Genomic DNA, 21788 nt, shown 5'->3' with positions numbered 1-21788 from the left:
TTAAAAGTGTGTTGTTTAATTTCCATGTATTTGTGAATTTTCAATTTCTTCCTCTGATATTGATTTCTAACTTCATTCAATTGTGGTCAGAGAAGATACATTATATTATTTCAATATTTTTTATTTTACTGAAACTTGTTTTATGACCTAACATATGGTCTATCCTGGAGAATGATCCTTGTGTATTTGAGAAGTGACCCGGCCCGCGGGCCAGGCCAAGATGGCAGGACGTCTCCTGTCCGACCAAGTTCGGGGAATCTAGAAACAAAGCAGACGACACAGAGACGGGGACAAGAGACACGAAGAATGGAGACAAGGCAGGATTCTGATCAAGTCTCGTTTATTGAGGGTTGGTTAGGGGTAGATATAGTCCGGGATGAAGGAAGTGACACATACTGACGACAACGTATGTGTCAGTAAATGATTGGGTAATTAGATTCTGGCTTTCGCGCCATACGCATGCGCAGATGATTGTTTGGCAACGTCCGGGAAAAACTTCTGCGTGCTTTAGGGAGTGCCCAATTGGAGCGTGTCGCCTGAAACAGTGGCGGGAGAGGGAGAACAAAGGGGAAGAAGAAAGCGTAAGTAGGAAACCAAGGATGGCGGCCTTAGAGCACGACACAAATGAATCATGGCGTTTTGTGTCGAGAGTGAGAGAGAGATGGCTCCCTACAGGTCCCCCTTCTCTCTAATAATTTTTTTAGAGAGAAGAATAAAGGCTGGGAACACTGATTCTGGGGGGACTGTGCCTGTCTTAGGTCGGGGCATGCAATTAACCAGCAGCATTAGACCTTACCCGTCATTGGGAATTGTGGCAGCGAAAGGCCACGTCCATGTCTTAGGTGGTTTGCACTTGCTTGATCAGTCAGCCCAGTTGCCCGTCATTGACTAACCAGTCCAGCGCCTCAGAAGATTGCTGCCTCTGTATAGGCTCGAGAGCATTGCTCAACATTACCCAGGACACTTGTTAATTTTTGCGGGGGCCTTGGACTAGGATCAGTCGGGAGCTTTCCTTTATATCCATATGGCTCATCAGCTGGGTCACCAAGACAGACAGAGCAGGAATAAGAAAAGAGTGATTGAAGCAGATATACAGGGGGCGGATAATCCAGAAAGTAGGGGTGAGAGAGTATTAAAAGGCAGTCCCGGCCGCCTGTTCGTTTTCGTCATTTTCGGGCTGCTCTTCTTGTTTCAGAGGGTCATACTGCCGCAGTCGTGCCAAATATACCGCATAGGCTGATATGGCTTTCATATGTTTCTGTAAGAATTTAAGAAGACAGGGTGTGAAGGCACAGACTATAATGATTATGATAAAGGGGCTGATTAAAGGTGCAAGCCAGGCCATGACGGGAGAGGTGATCCAAGTTGAAAAGGGGTGAGAGGGAGTAGGAGGCAAAAGTCCGTTTTGTAGGTCTTTAAGTTTCTTGACGTTTTGCTCTACGATGCCAGATTCGTTTACGCAGTAACAGCACTCTCCCTGCAAGAATAAACAGGTACCCCCCTTTTCAGCTGTAAGTAAATCTAAGGCTCTGTGGTTTTGTAAGGTTACTTGGGCAAGGGAGGTTAGTTGCCGCTGCAGAGAGTTAAGGGATTGTGCAGTGGATTCTATACTGATTTGTTGTTGTTGTTCAAGGTATTGTAAACTGATGAGGCCATGACTGAGGGTGCCACCTACTGTGGCGGCTGCAGCGACTGAAGCTGTGAGGCTAATTCCTACCAATATAGGGAGGAAGGCGGCTCTCTTTAACACGGATGGGGATAGTAAAATTTTTTTGTTTGCCTTCTCCATAGTATGTCAGTTGTGGTGTAGTGGCTACTAGGAGGCAAGGCCTTATTTTATAGAATAGAGCATTTTTGGGCTATAGTTAATATTCCAACCACAAACACACAAGAATCTTTTACACACGCCTGAAGATGATGAATTTGATTTAAATGAAGATATTGACCCTTCTTACTATTATTCTCAATCTATTCTATAGTAGGAGCTATTCCTAGAAAAACTTTCCACAGATTCTTCTGCTTGTGTATAGATGTAATATTACACCATGGAGAAGGGATCCATTTCCCTTTCTGTTTCCAAACACTATTATTTTTAGTAAAAATTATTTTTTGTAGTCCTTTATTATTTAGATCATGCCAAATAAATCTGTCATTATATTCAATGGGACTCCCCATAGGGGCACTTTCCCACACTATTCCGTAGGAATCATTAAAAATGACAGATCCTCTTCCTATATGGCACTCTTGCCATCCTTCTTTATTCCTACTGTTTTTTTGCGGACAATCATAAGTAGGATTTTTGGTCATGAATAAATTGGAAGAGGGAAATAAAGTGACAATAAACTGAGTATTATTATTTTTAAAGATAATTATGGCCCAATTTTTTAACATACATACAGGAAGGATGGTTACCAATGCATAAAGGTCGATAATCAAATGGTAATATGAGATTATCAATTCTTTGTCCTTCCTCATAGGGTTTAATTGGCAATCTATCATCAATTGGTCCAGGAAATATATGGGTCTTATTCAGATATATGTGAAAGAATGGATCTTTCTGGGTTAACACTTTAAGTAATGGGGGGTTAGTACATAGGCCCAATAAGTGTAATTACTGGCAGCTTCTTCATTACTTATGATCACCATCATCAGAAGTTGCAGGAGACCCCATCTCTTCATTCCGGGGTTTAATCTTCTTTGCAGGTAGCCAAATTTGTTCTCCATTTTCTGAAATGATAAGAGCATAGCCTTGCCCCCTTACTTTAATCCTGCCTTTTTTCCATTCATTGCTTAAAATATCTTTCCAGAATATTGGTTGATCTTCATTTCCTGCGTCCACTGTAGATATTTGACATTTTCCAAAGTGACATTCTACAGGTGTCAATGAATTATAAACATTAAGAAAATTTAAAGTAAATAAAGCTTTTGCCAATTGATCTTTTGGTGTTATAATATCATCTCCCCCTTTTTGTTTTAAAAGCACAGTTTTTAGGGTATGATGGCTGCGTTCAACAATGGCTTGACCTGTAGGATTATAAAGAATGCCGGCAACATGTTCAATATCATATTTTAAACAAAAAGATTCAAAGGATTTACTAATGTAAGAAGGTCTATTATCAGTTTTAATTTTCAGAGGGCATCCCTTTACAGCATAAGCAGACCAGAGGTGTGAGCCAACATGATGAAACCATTCCCCACTTTGAGCAGTAGCCCATGTAAAATGAGAATAAGTGTCAATATAAACATGAACATATTGTAGTTTACTAAAGGATGGTATGTGAGTAACATCCATCTGCTATAATTGATTAGGAGTCAGGCCTCTGGGATTAGTTCCTGCCTGAAAAGGCACCACTGTTAGTGGTTCACAAGTAGGACAAGCGTGAATAATTTTTTGTGCCTGTAGTTTTATTAACTTTTGATATTTATTTCGCAGACCTTTAGCATTAATGTGAGTTAGAGCATGGTAATCACGAGCACCTTGTAAACACCCTACTAATAAATCAGCTTGAGCATTATTTGCTGTCATAGGACTAGGCAAAGAGGTATGAGAGCGTATGTGAGTAATGTAAATAGGATGCTGTTTTAACCTGATGAGATGTTGCAAGTCAGTGAAAAGTCGAGATAACTTATTAGTAGCAAAGATAGGAGCTGTTTCAATATGCTTAACAGTAAGGCATACATATTCAGAATTAGAGACAACATTCAAAGTTTCCTTAAATATTGTTAACACCTTAATGATGGTAGCAAGTTCAGTACGCTGAGCAGATGTGAATGGAGTCTGCCAAGCCTGTTCTTTTCAAGAAGTAACATATGCTGCTTTTTTATTACTATTACTATCAGTAAATACTGTACAAGATGGTTGGGCTATGCACATAGTCCTGAAAAGCACTGCAAAAGTTCATTGTTAGGTTTTTTATAGATAGAGGAATGCAGCTGGCTTGATTTGTGTAAGAAGACACTAAAGAAAGTCTTAGCAAGTTTTAAAACAAAGTGATAGCAATACAGCTGGACTTTAACTTTTTGCAACAAACTAGCAGTGTTTGGGATTGCTACATACTAGTGTTGTTACTTTAATCTATGATAAGAGGTTGTTTCTGTGACACATACTCTTTTATAATAATTAAAACCATAAATATCCACATTGTACTTCTCTTTAATATTATGCTGAAATATTGGTAACTTTATACACTTTTAAGCATTTATAGAAACATTTTATTCATACGACTTTAATTAATAGAGGGTTTAAGGGAAGAAAAAACTTGTTAATTTTATAACACTGTAAAACACCTTTTATTTAACTTATAACATATTAAATGAACTCAATTATTACTTTAATTTTTCTTTCAAGGTAAAAGAACAATCTCTTATAATTAGCTTGGAATAAAAGGCTACTATTCAGGATTAGGTTTTGAGAAAGCAGTTTTGAACATTATGTTCCTTGAAAAGAGATAAAACTTTCCTTTCTTGGAACACCGAGGAAATGATAAGCACAAGAAGCACAAGAAGCTATTTTGATAAGACAGACTTTCTTTGTATACTGATTATTGAGGATAAGAACTTTTACCAAAACAGATTAATGATGAGAGGCCTTGAGAAAGAATAAAACTTTTCAACTTTGCATTAGCATACTACTTGATACTAAAGCCTTTAAAATTTTATAGACTCATCAAATTTCATTCAACTTTAACTATAAAATTCCTTTTCCACGAACCTTCTGCACTTTCAGTATTCACTAGGTTTTGTTCCATATTTTACTTTCTTAACAACCAATCATTTTATCTTAGGACAAAATTATCCCGTTTCCTTAATAATAAAAACACCTTCCATATAGCCTAAATACGAAGTTATCAAGCAAACTTTTTATAACATAATACCGTGAACACTAAACAAGCTTGTTAAAATAATGAACTTTTCTTTACTTTAAATAACTTAGTAGCATGCAATATCAGAAACAGTTTCCTAAAAGCAAGTTGTCAGGGGAGGCTGGTTGCTACCAATCTTTCCTGTTATAAAATTACCTTTTATTATTATTATTATTATTATTATTATTAATTCAGGTTTTTTTAATAATGACCTTTTGGAATTAGCCACTTAAACACTGTAATGTAAACAATGCTTCATAAGACCTTTTATAATTATTTATAACCATATAGACTATAATTATATCATTTTAAGACAAATTTTATCTTTACAGAACACATTCCCTTACTTAAAGTTATCACAATACCTTCTACAACTTGCAACATGCAAATTAAGTTTCAAAAGTTTATGAAAAATTAGCCATCCTACTTTAGGGCAAAACACACCTTTTTGCAAAACTTATTAAATTTCAGTTAGCATTGTCACAACTTTTAACTTTTTTAATATTCATTTAAGTTTTGCATCCTTCATATTATCCTGTGAAGAAAAATAAGTTATTTATTTCAATCTAGGCAAGAACCATTTTTTATGAAAATGCATAGTAATTTTGTTAATCAAGACTTACAATTTTTATCATTGTAGATATCTTATTAACATTTAAACTTATGTATTAATATAATAAACTTAAGTATTAATACAAGCGCTTATTTAATTTTTTGGCCATTTGAATAGAGCTCTTTTTTAAAAATTTCTATTAATTTATATTTACCATCCGGAGGTATCATAATATACATTGACATTGAATGAACAGACAGACAAACACAAAACAATTACAATACATTAACAGAAACATACAATTTATTTACAATCGACTCATAATTTTTACTTTCTTGGTATAGCTGCTTTTAAATCCTCTGTTATATATCACATCTTAGATTGTACCTTTTAAGATTTCTTCTGGAATTCATGTCGCCTGTAATATGCAAGCTTGTGCTTGGAAACATTATTAGTTATCAGCAATCAGTTAAAATAACTTGAGCAGCATAAATGTAGTTAAGTTTTTATTTTGCAGTTTAAACAGACCATTAACACACATTTTTGGATTATTACTGTAAGACTATACTGAGAATTGAAGTTCTGGAGAAAACTATTGATTTAAAACTGAAAATTCCTTTTAGACTTTGATAAAAACTTGGTACTAATTTTATTATCTTGGTTAAGTAAGCCCAATCAGAATTAGCATGGAAACAAAACAAAACACAAATGTTGCCACGTTTTTCTCTCATTCCAGTGGCTTAACTATATTAGCACTCACTAACCCAGAGCTACATTGTCATGTAGACAGCAGGGAGTTTGAAGAGTTGCGAAAGGGATTGGTGTTCGCTGGAACAAAATTGATTGTCCCATAAGCTTGTTTTGGTTTCGGGGCCTGTGGCTGGTCCTGCCTCCCGTTTCCCTGATGGGGAGGGAGAGGTTGTCCCTGCATGTCGGTTTGGGACCGACAGCCACTAGCCCAGTGCCGGCTGCGGCGGCAGCGAGGACAGACTTTAGGGGCACTACTAGGCTTTTTGTTAATACCAGGGGTGGGACAGTCTCGGGCGAAATGGCCGGGATCACCGCACTTAAAACAAGCTCTTTTTTGCTGTGGCTGTAGCAAGGCCTTGTTGGTAGGATGGCTAATTTCAGGACAAAGCCTGATGTAACCAGACAAGTTCTCCTTCTTTCTATATAAGGTCTAACCGCAGCCTGACAAGCCGCATTTGCATATTCACAGCTAATTTGCTTTACATGGTCTGTTTCTGTATTGGTATCGCCAAACAGTCTTTCTGCAGCCGTGCACAATCTGCCTACAAAATCTGAAAAGGGTTCCTCTGGCCCCTGCTTAATATTAGTGAGGGAGGAGGCAGGGCGTTCTTTTGTGGACAACCTTTTCCAGGCCCTAAGGGCTGCAGTTTGAATTTGGGCGAATAGGCCAGGGTTATAATTCATATGCTGTACAGTGCCTTCATAATCTCCCGAGCCTGTTACGGAGCAGTGGGCCCATAGGTGGAGGCGGCGGTTTTAAGCTCTGTTAAAGATTTAAAGGGGAAAGTGGAATGCACACGAAGTACCTTCACCTCACCATCGGAGTCATTATGCCTCATTGTTTTGCCCCTTGGTTTGCCTCCCGGTGACCAGATATGCAAAAAAAGGGTTTTTTTTTTTTTTTCCTCCGCAGGGGATGCACGCCTGGGTGGCCTTTCTAAGCAGGCGCAGGTGGGCGGGAAGTAGATAAAAGGATTGTGGTTAACTGCCTTCCTGCATTTATGGTGTTCTAATTCTTTTAGCTGCTCTGACTCCTTTAGGAGTTGTAAATGTTCCCTCTGTAAACGAATTTGCTCTTATGTCTTCTCTATTTTTGCTATGACTCCTTGGTTATCCTGACTTTCAAAATTGCCAGCACCGGTAGGGCGATTGGGCGGTGGCGCGGAGGGGGAGGGAGCATATGGTGGCGGGTAGTCAATCGCAGTGAGTTTCACTGACTCTGACTCGGGGTCAGAATCAGAGGTTTCGGAGCTTGAGCTTGCGCCAGTTTTCTTTTTGCACCTATTTTTATTTCTCCTACCTATTTTGGGTATTTCCTCCTCACTTTCTATCTTAATAGAAACTGAATCTGAATCGATAGGAGGTGGGATTCTACACGGTGTCTCCTTAGCTCCGAGATCCTGACCGTGTGATTGCTAAGGGCGGTAGAAGGACTGGATCCGGGGGGAATCCGGCCCTGTGACAGAATCTCTTCGCACTTTGTAATTACATTTGCCACGACTGCATCTCTATGGCGGACACAAACTATATCATTGCATCTATGCTCCCTTCCTGTGGAAATCAAAGAATTCTAGGAGCTGTTTATCTTTAACCCTTACTCCTTGTTCCTTTAAAGCCTCATGTAGACCTTCTACAAACACTTTATGCTCACTCATTGCTTGTCCCATACTTTCGCCGATCACTTACCGAGATCCTGACCGCGCAGCAGGCTACTGTGCGGTGTCTTTTTGTACTCCGAGATCCTGACCGTGTGATTGACTCTACACAGTGTCTCCTTAAATATCTTATTTTGGGCCCATCAATCGGCGTTTTCTATATCATTGCCTGATTCAATTCCTCCCTCCATTGGTCTCCACTTGACCCGGCCCGCCCGTGGGCCAGGCCAAGACGGCAGGACATCTCCTGTCCGACCAAGTTCGGGGAATCTAGAAACAAAGCAGACGACACAGAGACGGGGACAAGAGACACGAAGAATGGAGACAAGGCAGGATTCTGATCAAGTCTCGTTTATTGAGGGTTGGTTAGGGGTAGATTTAGTCAGGGATGAAGGAAGTGACACATACTGACGACAACGTATGTGTCAGTAAATGATTGGGTAATTAGATTCTGGCTTTCGTGCCATACGCATGCGCAGATGATTGTTTGGCAAGTCCGCGGAAAAACTTTTGCGCGCTTTAGAGAGTGCCCAATCGGAGCGTGTCGCCTGAAACAGTGGCGGGAGAGGGAGAACAAAGGGGAAGAAGAAAGAGTAAGTAGGAAACCAAGGAATGGCGGCCTTAGAGCGCGACACAAATGAATCATGGTGTTTTGTGTCGAGAGTGAGAGAGAGACGGCTCCCTACAGAGAAGAATGTGTATTCTGTTGCTGCTGGGTGAAGTAGTTGGTTCTATGCATATCTGTTAAGTTTCTTTGGTTTATATATCATACAAGTCTTCTAATTCCATATTGATCTTCTGTCTAAACTTTTAGCCATTATTGAAAGTGGTATATTGAAGTTTCCTACTATTAATATAGAAATGTGCATTTCTACCAATTTGTCATTATTTATATCATATATTTGTCAATATTTATATCATATATTTTGGGGCTCTTCCATTGGGTCTTATCATATTTATAATTGTTGAGTTGACCCCTTTACCAGTGTATAGTGACCTTCTTCATCCCTTTTAACAGTTTTTCACTTAAAGTCTATTTTATCTGATATTAGTTTAGGTACCCCCACTCTTGTGGTTACTATTTGCGTGGTATTTTTTTCATCCTTGTGATTTTAACTTACTTGTGTCTTTGAATTTAAGGTCAGTCTCTTATAAACAGCATATAGTTGGTAGTCGGGTCCTTTTTTTTTTTTTTTAAGCCATCTTGCCAGTCTCTGCCTTTTCACTGGAGAGTTTAATCCATTTACATTTAAAGTTAACTGCTGTAATGCAGGACTTTCTTCTGCCATTTTGCTATTTGGTCATTGTATAAGTTTTACATCTTTTTTTCTCCTCAGTTCTTCTGTTAATGCCTACTGTACTAGTCAGGGTTAGGGAAATAGAACTGATATCTCTAAATAGTATGAGATTTTATAAAATTGTCTCAGGCAACTGTGGGGATGCACAAGTCTAAATTCTGCAGGGCAGGCTGCAAGCCAGGGACTCAGATGAAGGTCCTTGTTGATTTCCCCAGGAGACACTGGGTATCTGAAGTAGAGATGGGAATTCTTTCTCTGAATACTTAAATCACTTATCCTTTTAAGGCCTTCAAATGATTAGATGAGATGTCACTCATTGCCGACAGCAGCCTTCTCAGTTGATTGTAGATGTAACCAAGCAATCAAATCACTGATGGTTAAAGTCCATGAAATGCCCTTGTATTAGCCCAGTGCTTGCTTGATCAAACAACGGAGTACCATTAAAAAATTTCTGTTAATTGATATTCTCATATTGTTCACACATTGTTTTCCTGATATCTGTTAGTTCTTTCTCCATGTTTTCTTTTATCTCCTTGAGCATATTGAGGATTTTTTAAAAAGGTTTTTTTTTTTTTTTTGGTCTGGTATGTCCAAAGTCTGGTCCTTTTATTGATAGTTTCTGGATTTTTGTGTTGTTCCTTTGGATAGGCCATTATTTCCTGTTTCTTTCTTTGCTTTGTAATCTTTTGCTGCATAGAATACATTTCAGTATTTTTAAGTGTTAACTCTGGGGTTTGGTCCCTGAGCTGTCTGCTCTGTAAGTTTGCATCTAGTAATATGACAGAGATTTCCTTGAGTACTAGGAGCTAAGAAAAACAAACAAACCAAGGTAAAAAGCATCTTTCACAGACTTTGCATATTGGTTCTTCAGAATTTAGTGCTTCTCTCAAGAAGATCAGCCTGAGGTGAAAGCAAAGTGCAGGGTTACTTTGGTCTAATCTGCTTCTTGTCCTGAGTTTGTGCTTGCTAGTAGCTTTAGGAACTCCCCCATTTACAGTAATTTGAATGTCCCCTCTAATCCTTCTGTAATAGATTTTCTCCCTCTCCTAGGGTGCTCTATTGTATGATTTAGGTCAGACAATCCTTTGCCCCAGGCTGCTTTGACTTCATAGTTTCTAATACTGCTTTAGCTGTCTTTAAGCTGCTTCTGCTTGCACACATGTTCTGAGAGGGCTAGCTGAAGACAAGGGCCCTGGTTCAGTCTGACAGGCTATCTATCTACCCAATAGTTTAGCACTGACATATGGGCACCCAGTATGTCTATAGGGGATGCTCGGCTCCCTCTGGTACAGAGCCAGGTACCCGTAATGGGTGTGCAGGGTGGCTCCACACCCCACCACAGGAGGGGAGGGAAGGCCTATGAGGGTGCCATGAGCTTCTCTTACAGTTTTTAAACCTGCATTTTCTGGATTCAGCACTTGCCCAGTTATTTCAGCCCTTTAAATGTTTTCTGGAGTTTTGAGGAAGATGTCTCTGCCAGCTTTTGCTAGTTATTCATCGATTCTATTGGGGAACATCACCCTGGACCATTTTATGCTACCATCTTAATCAACTGGCCCTAAATCTCTCTTATTGAAAGATAGAGGGGAAAGCTGAAACAAATAATTTAATTCTATTCTGCATGCGTATATAAAATTCTACCTAGCCCCCAACTCTCTGCATTGCAAGCTACACTTAGACTTAGATGAAATAGTGTTGTTAGTCTCACATTAAAAAGTTAAACCGTCCCCTGATTTTAAGTGTCTGAAAAATCTGAATTTGGTCATAACTCCTTTGGCTGTGTGTCTTGGCCCCAGCGTTCTGCTGCCTAGATCAGTGGAATATAAATGGGCAGGGCGTTGATGGGCCTCAAGGGTCCCCTCTCTGCAGGCTCTTTGTCGTGTACTCGACTGCCTGACCACAAGGTACTGATTGCTCCATGTCTGACCACAGCTCAACAGGGCCTGGCCGTTTCCTGGGAAGTGGGCTTGGGACTGACACAGCTAGGTGGTCTGGGTCCCTGAGGCCTGCCTGTGGATTAGTGCCTGGGTAGCTGTGTCCGTCCAATTACTTAGGAGAGTTCTAAAAGAAATCAAAATCAAAGCTTCTATGTTTGAGATTCTGGCTTAGTAAATCTCAATAGGACCTACAAATCTTTACTTCCAAAAAGACCAACAAAGGTAATATTTGGTGCAATTAGGGTTGAGAAATACTGATATCATTTATTTTCAGCTACTGCTGAAGAATTTCATTTTGCCTTTTTGTTTGTTTGTTTGTTTAAGGTTAGAGTATAAACTGTGTCAATCCTGACTGCCTTTCTATATTCTTTACAATAACTTTCTGTTTCTGTGGTCTATTTTAACCTGGCATCCAGTATTAAATGCAGAGCCTACAAACTAAGAAAATATCCAGGCCCAAATGTTTATAGAATTGTAGAGTTAGTAGTCCCTACAAGTGTTAATTGAAAAAATAAAGAGAGAATCTTTGCATTTTATAAAGTTATTTCTAGAAGAAACACAAGAGGAAATTTGCTTGGGTATTCCTCTGTTAATATCACATTTTATTGTGATTGCTCATTGAGTTGCCTAACTCGTATTATCTGCTAGTTCTTATAGAAAGGAGGTTTGTCTTCATCTCTGTGTCCCTGCTTAACAGTGCCTGACATATTAGGCACTCAGTAAATGTCCACTGAAGAATGTTTGAGTGAGTTACAAGTTGATACACTTGTTTCAGAGAATTTGAATAATTGTCTTTTGCACCCTTTACCTGCAGCAGTACATAAAAATTGATTTATTTTTCTCCCAAAAATAGGCAAAAGAAAATCCTCTGAAAACAAACCTTGAACTCATCACCAGATACTTTCTGGATCACTTTGGAAATACTGTTAACAATTTCACTCCAGAAACTCCAATTCCTGCTCTCTCAGTTCCAAAGAAAAATAATAAATTGCCATTGAGATGCTCAGAGACCACACTGGTAAATATATATGACCTTTCAGATGAAGATGCCGGATGGAAAACATCAGTGTCAGAAACAAGCAAAGCCAGGTATCCCTTCCTGTTTACACTGTGTATTAGTTTCCTATTGCTGCTATGACAAATAACTATAAATTTAGTGGCTTAAAGCAATGCAAATTTAATATCTTACAGTTCTAGAGTTCAGAAGGCCAGAAGCTGTCTCATTGGGCTAAAGTCACGGTATTAGTAGGCTGGTTCCTTCTGATTGCCCTGGAGAAGAATTGCTTCCTTGCCTTTTCCAGCTTCTAGTAGCTGCCCACATTCCTTGGCTCGTGGTCTCTTTCTTGCATCATTCCAACCCCTTGCTTCTGCTGTTACAACTCCAGTACTACTCTTCCTGATCTGCCTGTCTCCTTCTTCAAAGGGCCCTGGGTTTTCGTTGGGCCCACCTGGATAACCCAGGATAATATCCCCTTCTTGAGATCCATAACCCAACCACATCTACAAAGTTCCCTTTGCACAGGTTCCAGGACTCGGATGTGGACATCTTTGGGGCCACTGTTCTGCTTACTGCATTGCATCTAAAATCCCTACCATGGAGTACTTGTTCTTATCTAGAGGTCATGGGAATGGATCACTTCGTGACGGGTGATACTCACCGTTCAAAATGTTTATTTTAAATTCCATGAGCTGCAAAGTTCAGGGGCTTGCTTTGTATTTTCTTAAAAATAGCAGTATAGGATTCTAAAAGGCAATGGAACAGAGATGAAAAAATAAAAAAAAAAGCTGTGCTTTTCTTTAGGAATGAAATGAGTTGGTGTTCTTGACGGCGCCTCTATTAACGGGAGAACAGGAAGGTTAAATTACACTCTTCACGCGCCTCTCTGCATGCAGCCGCTGAAGTGAGCGTCATCCCTGGGGATGGGTGTCTTTTCCCAGCTCCATTGGAAAGCCTTCCCTTGCCTGGCAGTAGCCAAAGCCTAGGGTCAATCCGCCCAAAAGGTGGAGTCCAATAAAATAATTTTACTCAAGGCTTAAGAAGTGAGAGATAATAAGGGTGGTATGAGAAGACGGTTCCTCCATCAAAGGTACTGACCGCCTGCCTGGGAAATTAAATATTTCTTACTTAGTGGAAACCCTCAATACTACAGGTGAACCTCTACTCATTTTACCAATCTCCAAACGTGGGTGCTATCCTTGACTCCCCCTGCTCTACCCTTTTCTACTTCTTTAAGTCCTGTCATCCTTAAGGATGCTATATTATTTTTTAAAAAATTTTTCTTCTCTTTTCATTTTTTAAAAACCTTTATTGTGGTAACATATACATCAATAAAATTTGTCCTTTAAACCATCTTTTTAAAGGAGGTGCTGGGGATTGATTCCGGGACTTCGTACATGTGGAGCAGGTGCTCAGCCACTGAGCTACACTTGCTCCCCCATTTTAACCATTTTTAAGTGCCCAATCCAGCGCATGCTGAATTCAGTGGCATTAATTGCATTCTCAATATTGTGCAACCATGCCCAGAGGCTAGACTCTCCCCCAGATTCTGTGCTCTGGGTTAGACCTAGGGTCAGGCCCTCATCCTCTTTCTCCTGAAAAACTCCCACGGGCTCTTCATTGGTCTCCCAGACCTTGAGTAATCTCCCCGAAACCACCCGCCACTTGAGATTGCATGAACTTTCACAAAACAAATCTGGCTCTGCCATCTCCCTGATGAACGGCCTTCCGAGGCTCCCAGTATCCTTCAGGATAAAACCCAAACTCCTAGGATTACCCACAAAATCCTTTCCATGGTCTGGCCCCCACTGCTCACCTGAACAAGTCACACTCTTACAGCCCTCAGTGCCAGGGCCTGGAACCCTCTCCTAGCTGTCTCTTACCTGTGCCTTTCAGACTCAGTGGCTGCCTGCACAGGAAGCCCTTCTAGATTTCCCCAGGCTGGTTCCAGACCCTTCTCCAGTCATAATACACAAGGTGCTTCTCTTGCCTGTGACCCAGTGCCTGCTTGGCATAGAGTAGATGTCAACATGCGTTTATATCAGTGTCCACTGGTAGGAAATATCCCAGCCTGTGTCAGGGCAGGCCTGGGTTTGGTGATCACAGGGAAGATGCCTCCTTACCTGGCCTCTTGCTTTGCCTCTTTGACTCTCTCTCACTCTTGTTCTCTCTCACTGTTCTTGCTTATTCTCATGCATGGCCTGTCTCCTTTTCTCTTTCTTGCTCTCTTACTTTCTCTCTTTCTCTCTCCTTTTTTCTTTCTTTTTTTTTTAAAGATTTATTTATTTCTCTCCCCTTCCCCCCCCCCACCCCAGTTGTCCGCTCCCTGTGCCCACCCGCTGGGCCTTCTTTGTCTGCTTCTATTGTTAGCCGCACAGGAATCTGTGTTTCTCTTTTTGGTGAGTCATCCTGCGTCAGCTCTCCGTGTGCACAGCGCCACTCATGGGCAGGCTGTACCCTCTTTAGCACTGGGCAGCTCTCCTTACGGGGCGCACTCCCTGCGCGTGGGTCTCCCCCACTGGGGGGACACCCTGTGTGGCAGGGCACCCCCTGTGCATCAGCACTGTGGATGGGCCAGCCCCACATTGGTCAAGGAGGCCCTGGGTTTGAACCGCGGACCTCCCATGTGGTAGACAGATGCCCTAACCACTGGGCCAAGTCCGCCGCCCCTTTTTTCTTTCAATATGAAGCCACCCAAGGAAAGCAGCTGCTAGCACTCCTGACCCCATCCTCACTCAGCAGTCAGGGGTGCCAAGGTTGCCTTGGTTCTTTAGAGCCCTCTCTTCAGGGCCTCCTCTGACCCTGAGGCTGTGTTGAAGGACTACAGTTTTCTAAATTGTTCAGATCTAAAAGAGCCAAGCATTCCTTATTTTGAGGACTTGAGGGTTCTATCAAGGATTCTCAGAGAAGAAGGGTCCCAGATTTCATTTGCTTGTTTTATAGGCTGGACTTGCCCTGACACCAAAGTATTTTGTATTTAAAACATTTTTCAATGATAAGGCACTGTCTGGTTAGAAGCCATCATGTATTTTGTTAGTAGGCTTACTGTGAGTGCCTTTTGAGTTTTGAATTTATTATTGCTAAACTGAATCCTTTTCAGGAATCTGTTTTAATGGAAATACTCCTTTCTTGCAGACATGACAATCTTGATGGGGATGTACTTGGTAATTTCGTGTCATCCAAAAGGCTCCCACGCAAAAGTAAGCCCTTGCAGACTGTCCCAGGTGAAAGCCCACCTGTGGCTCCTGCATGGGAGAAGATGGAAAGTCTTAAATTGCCAGAGCCTTCCTTGGACGTGAAAAAGATGGGAGAGAAGACCAGGCCAAAGTCTGGCCTGATTGTCCGAGGCATGATGGCTGGGCCCATCGCCAGCTCCCCACAGGTGGGGTTTTTGTTCTTTCTGTGGCTCTAAGAGTAGAGAGGCGAACTTGGCAAGGCATAAGGTGCCCCCTGGGGTGTACCACCAGGCAGCCTGAGCAGGGGTCTGTGTGGCAGGATGGGAAGAACACCTGCCCCTGGTTTCTTCTTCATTCTGCCACTGACTTACCATGGGACGTTGCACAGGCCTCATTGCCTTCCTGCCTCAGTTTACCCATCTTGTCAACAAGGCAGATAGGCTAAGGGCTCCCTAAGGGTCCTTTTATCTCTGATACACCATGGCTTTATAGTCCTTTGCCAAGTGAGGACACATCTACCCAGCTTTGTCTTTGCAATTTGTTAGTGGGGGCTCTATCCAAGACTAGAGAAATTAAAAAAAGCTTTTTAGAACATGATAGTTAAAAAGGGAAAAAGTCTTCTAAAAATGTGATATCATTGTTTTATATTTTCCATTAAGGAGACACCATTATAAGACCATGTTAGGCATGGAAACTAAGTTAAATGAGAGGACAGATGTAAAAGGAGTTGGCAAGAGATGGAAAACAATAAAGCGAAAACAAAAATCAAACTCAAAGTGTAGTATCATTCAAATCAGGGAGAATGAGCAAACTGGAAGTAGGTAGCTCTGTGTCCCTGGCTGCCTGCCTGTCCTATCATTTACGTGCTCTGTGTTCAGATGTGGACTATGGGGTAGATACTTGCACCATTCTCCCAATTCATTTTGGACTATGACAGAAAGAAGTGAATCCTCTCCCTGTCTCTGCCTTGATCCCATGACATCTTTGGTCAAAGTTTTCACTTCTCTGAGCTGCAGTCTCTTGTTAGTCCAGTTGTCCAGGGTCTCTCTAGCTTTGGGGTTTCATGACTCTTCAGTGGTAATGCAGTGTGGGGGTCCACCCATCCTGGATATCTTGTACTTGAAGAACCTTCAGAAACTAGACCATGTCCAGAAGAAATGGACTAGGAAAGTGAAGAGTTTGGAGGAAATTGAAAGACCTGGAGATGTTTAACCTTGGGAAGAGAAGGCTTGTTGAAGGTGGGGAAGAGATTAAGAGATTTTTCAAACACAGAAGTAGGAAGCCTAGTCCCAGGCTGGTAAATGTATGGCCTCTGGACTGCCACCTCTTGCCGCTCCCTGATGCCATGTCTGATGTGGACATTGCTTGTTGACTGCAGTGCCCTTTTTCTTACTTCAGAACCCCAACGACATGCCAGGTAGTTACTATTAATGGAGGAACTGGAGCAGCATGTGAGATGATGGATTCCTGAGAGCGGGGGCCCTGCTGAGGTGTGTTTGCTGAGGTGTGTTTGCTGACACTTCATTGGGGTGAATGGCTTAGACTTGCCTTGTGTCTCTAGAGAGCACCGCTGGGCCCAGTGGGTGGGGGGTGATATGAGTTGCTGTCAGAGAGTCAGAGCCACCTCAGCAGTGGAACAGGCCGTTTTGGAAGGGATGAGACACTAATAGATGTGGTAAGAGGAGACTAGGTATCCCACCTGCTGGGGACATGGTCGACCTGCTGCAGAAGGGGTTCCTGTCTGCTTGAGAGTTTCGACTAGATCAGCGATTGATCTCAGACTTTTGGGTCTAGGATTCCTTTATGTTCTTAAAATTGAGGAGCCCACAGGGCTTTTGTTTATGTAGATTATATCTAAAAAGGTACATCTTATCTTATTATTATTAAGAAAATAGTTTTGAACCCCCTAAAAGGGGGTCCACATTGGACCAGGTAGTCTAGGATTTTGTCATGTGGTGAGAATCTAATCATTAAGTGAGTGTAAGTGGGACCCCTTCTTAAATGGGACATGAGCAGGCTCTATTTGCTTTACTACCAAGGGCAAGGTTATTATTGCAAACTTATCCTTTTAATAATTGTTTTGGGAAGTATACTTTTCCCCTGAGATATGTAAATCTTGTGAAGGACATTGAGGGGTGGGTTGCTGTGGAATTTTACCAGGTTTTCTGGAAGGTTTTTTTTTTTTTTTTAATTAGGAAAGTTGTAGGTTTATAGAAAAATCATTTTAAAAATACAGTGTTCCCATATACCCCCCTAATACTGACACTTTCCATTAGTGGTACCTTTTTTTACAATTAATGAAAGAATATTAAAATAGTGCTATTAAATATAGTCCATAGTTTACATAGTTTATATCCATTTCCAAAACTTTTTACAATCAACCTAAATAGAAATTCTGTACAAATTAAGCATCAAGTCCCCATTCTCTACTCTCAGTCTAGCCCCTGGTAAACCTGTATTCTAGATTCTAACTCTATGAAGTTGCTTATTCTAATTATTTCATATCAGTGAAATCATACAATATTTGCCCTTTTGTGTCCAATTTATTTTGCTCAGTATAATGTCTTCAGGGTTCATCCATTTTCACTTTTATCAGAACTTCATTCCTTTTTACAGCTGAATAATATTTTATTGTATATATCACATTTTGTTTATCCATTCATCGGTTGATGGACACTTTGGTTGCTTCCATCTTTTGACAATTGTGAATAATTCCACAGTTAACATCAGAGTTCAAATATCTGTTTGAGTCCAAGCTTTCAATTCTTTTGGGTCTATACCTAATAGAAGAATTGCCAGATCATATACTAATTCTATACTTAGCTTTCTGAGAAACTATCGAACTATCTTCTGTGTTGGCCGCACCATTTTACATACCCACCAGCAATGAATGAGTTTTCCTATTTCTCCACATCCTCTCCAACACTTGTATTTTTTTTTTAATAATAGTCATTTTAGTGGGTGTGAAATGATATCACATTGTGGTTTTGATTTGTATTTCCCTAATAGCTAGTGATGTTGATCATCTTTTCATGTGCTTTTTAGCCATTTATATAGACACTTTGGAGAAATGTCTATTCAAGTCTTTTGCCCATTTTAAAATTGTGTTATTGGTGTTTTTATTGTTGAGTTGTAGGATCTTTTTATATATTCTGGACATTAAATCCTGATTGGATATGTGGTTTCTAGAAGGTATTTTATGAGCCTTTCCATACCTTGGCCATATTGAGTGGTTGTTCAAGAAAAAAGTGTCAAGGTTTACTAGGTATTGCATCAGATTTTACTACTGGAGCAGCTCTGTTCACTGAAGGATGACCTGAGAGAGGCTGGGCTCCTTGTAACAGCTCTATTTCCTCTTGGCTAGAAGTTTGCCTCTTCTTAGGGATGGTGACTCATGTCTTCCCTGCTCTGTGGCAGGGGATGCCCTGGGTAGCTTTTTGAGGAAGTTTTTGGTGCCCAGTAATTTCCACTAGGCCAGATTACTACAGAGTTAGCTTTTCTTTTTCCAGCCCAGACTTTGCCACTTGTCCCTGGATAATTTTTGGAAATGCTGAGAGGTCTGGAATTTTAAATGCAGAAAAACCCAGTGCTCAGTTTTTGGTCTCTCCCCACTGATTGGTAACAATGTGAGTTCCCATTTTATCAGTTAATTCATTTATACCAAGAGAGGAAATTTCAGTTGGCCTCCTTTGGAGTTCCTTCATTTCCAAAACTAAGCAAATCTTCAATGCTTGCTAGGTATAGGTCACTGGGCTAGGAGATCTGAGGACACCAGAGATAGTGAGAAATGGCCTCTGCTGTCCCTGATCAACCGGCAGGAGTGGGTTAAGACCATAGGGAAGGGGGAGAGGAGCAGATCAGCACGGCAGCAGCTAGCCTTTGTTGAGTGCTGTGATGCTGCCTTACCCGTGTTCTCTCGTTTCATCTGCACCACCATCTTGTGGGGAACGGGTAATACAGGCCCATAATCTGTCTTCTAAAGCCTTTGAGCCAGATGTGTTGTAGGTGGGATGCATACCTGTGGAAAAGGCATAAGGATGCTTGCATTTGAGGGTCACTTCAAAGAATAGGTAGGATCTTCTTTTCTTAATTTTTAAAATTTTAAAATTATTTATAAGGCACTGGGTAATGAACCCAGTACATGAGATACAGGCACTCAACCACTGAGCTACATTTGCTCCCCAATGAGATTTGGGCTTTCCCCTACCACACCCCCCCATTTGTTTGTTTTTGTTTTTGGGCAGTACCAGGAATTGAACCCAGGACCTCCTACATGGGAAGCAGGTGCTCAACCACTGATCTACATCCACTCCCCAGTAGGATCTTAATAGAAGGATTTGGGGCTGGGAAAAGACATTCCTGGGGGGGTGGGGGGGTGGGGAATTCCATGAGCAAATGCTTGAAGTAGGGTAAAGTGTTTTCCCATCTTCCCTAGAAGGGATCCTCACGGCTTCTTGTCCTTGTCCCCTTCAGGATTCCTTCCGCAGACGCTCTCTGAGGCAGTCCCTGGCCTTGAGCAGCAGGACCCAGCCCCAAGAAGAAGAGAACCAGAAGGTGCCTGAGCTCTCCACGTGCTCCCCAGGCTGCCCAGCCCTGCAGGAGGCCTCGAGCAACAGCTCCACTGGCAGGAGCCCTCTGCATCCACTTAGCGAACTGACCACAGAAAAGCAGAAGACCGCTCCCAGCAGCCCACCCCCCATGCTGAGCAAAGGACTGCCCCAGCGGGAGAGGGCCAGGCTGAAAGATCCTTCCGAGGGCAGCCCAGCAGTGGACGGCAGCACAGAGGCAGACAGGACGCCCTTGAAGTTCTACCTGCCTGGTGGGAATTCCAGGATGACCCAGGAGAGACTGGAGAGGGCGTTCAAACGGCAGGGAAGCCAGCCCCCTGCCCTCAGGTGAGCTTGCTGTGCCAAGGGGATGGCATTTCAAAAGAACTGTAGCCTCCCAGCATGAAGGGGCCTTCCCAAACTCTTTGGTCTCTCTCTCATAGCAAGCCCCTGAAGCAGGCAAGGCCATGGCTGATTATGGCCCATCTACCAGGGAGGACATAGAGCCAAGGCTTCCAAACCTAGGAAGCTGCAGAGGAGGTTTCCTTCACCTCACTTCTTCCCAAAGCTGAAGGCTTTAGCAGTGGTCCCAAAGCAAACTTGCAGCAACGTGGCTAGGCTGATGTGGCACAAGAGGTATCTCTTGTGGAAAACCAGAGGCTGAGGGGTTTGTGGCTTGCACATGGTGGTAGTGGATCAGCTCCCACAACCCTCCTTTTGGGCAATGTTTTCTTTCATTTTACCCTATCCTTATTCCTTCTCCTTTTGTTCTTTTACCATAGATTTGATGAGTCCTATATTGATTTTTGATTGATAAACCAAGTTTATATTCCTTTAATAAACCCCGCTTGGTTATGACATGCTATTTTAAAAATATGTATGTTGGATTTTATTTACTTATATTTTGTGTAGGGTTTTGTGTATAAGTTCACAAAGGAGATTGGCCAGCAAATTTCCTTCCTTACAACAACCTCATCAGATTCTCATATCTAAGTTAGAAAAGGTCCCTTTTTTTTCTATTCTCTGGAAGAGTTTGTGCAAGATTCGTGTTATTTCTTTCTTAAATATTTGGGAGAATTTACTGGAGAAGTTTTCTGAGCCGAGAGTTAGACGTTTTTAAATTATGAAGTCAGTTAAAACTTTTTAAATTCAAATTTTCTATTTCTTCATTTATTAGTTTTAGAAATTATATTTTTCCAAGGAATTTGACTATTTCATCTACATTTTCAAATTTAAATGTATAAAATTGTAATTACAATATCCTATTATTATCACTTTAAAGTTTTTAAGATCTTTAGTGTTGCCTCTTTTCTTATTCCTAGTATTAGTAATTTGTGTTCGCTCTCTCTTTTTCTGACCTTTCTTATGAAAGCGGTTTATGAATTGTATAATATTTTCAAAGAAGCAACTTTTGGCTTTGTATGTTTTTATTTTTTGTTGATTTCTGCTTTTATTTTCATTTGTTCCTTCATTCTATTCTCTTTGAGTTTAATTGGCTATTTTCTAGTTTATTGATATGGATTTTAAACAATTGATTCTCAGCCTTCTTTTTTTAATAACTTAAAAGCTACAAATTTCCCTCTAAGCAATGCTTTATCTACCTCCCACAAGTTATTCGTAACATTCAGTTAAAATATTTTCTAATTTATGTTGTGATTTAAAAAATTTGATCCTGGGTTATTTTGACATGTATTGGATAATTTAAAAATATTTAGGGATCTTTCTTTTTGTTTTTGATTTTTTGCTATTTCCACTGTGGTCATATATATCTGTATGATTTTAATCTTTTGATATTTTTTGGGTCTTCCTTTGTGGTCCAGCATATATTTAAAGTTTATCTCTTATAAGCAGCATGTATTTGCAGTTTTTAATCCAGTCTGGTATGTTTTTATTTTAGTTGGAATAAGCATTTCATTTACATTTTCCTTTCACTTGAGGAACTCCCTTTAGTATTCTTTAGTGGTGTGTTAATAATAATTTTTTTTCAGTTTCTGTTTGCCAGAAAATATATTA

At 40.8% G+C, this 21788-nt stretch overlaps 1 protein-coding gene across 2 annotated transcripts in view; it reads left to right on the top strand.

The window, feature by feature from the left end:
* Positions 1–21788, top strand: part of MINDY4 (MINDY lysine 48 deubiquitinase 4) — a 135606-nt gene that overhangs the window by 16830 nt on the left and 96988 nt on the right. For both annotated transcript variants that reach the window (XR_009185771.2, XM_058296821.2), the window contains exons 3-5: positions 11909–12144; positions 15188–15434; positions 19702–20123. Coding sequence is in view for 1 of the 2 variants with exons in the window: in XM_058296821.2 (XP_058152804.1) it covers positions 11909–12144; positions 15188–15434; positions 19702–20123 (905 nt within the window). In the remaining variant the exon portion in view is untranslated. The remainder of the gene's footprint in view (positions 1–11908; positions 12145–15187; positions 15435–19701; positions 20124–21788) is intronic.

This window comes from Dasypus novemcinctus, chromosome 5 (assembly GCF_030445035.2).
Source record: "Dasypus novemcinctus isolate mDasNov1 chromosome 5, mDasNov1.1.hap2, whole genome shotgun sequence".
Taxonomy (NCBI): Eukaryota; Metazoa; Chordata; class Mammalia; order Cingulata; family Dasypodidae; genus Dasypus; species Dasypus novemcinctus.
Note: the sequence above shows the minus strand (reverse complement) of the source record. Positions and strands in the feature narration are given on the sequence as shown.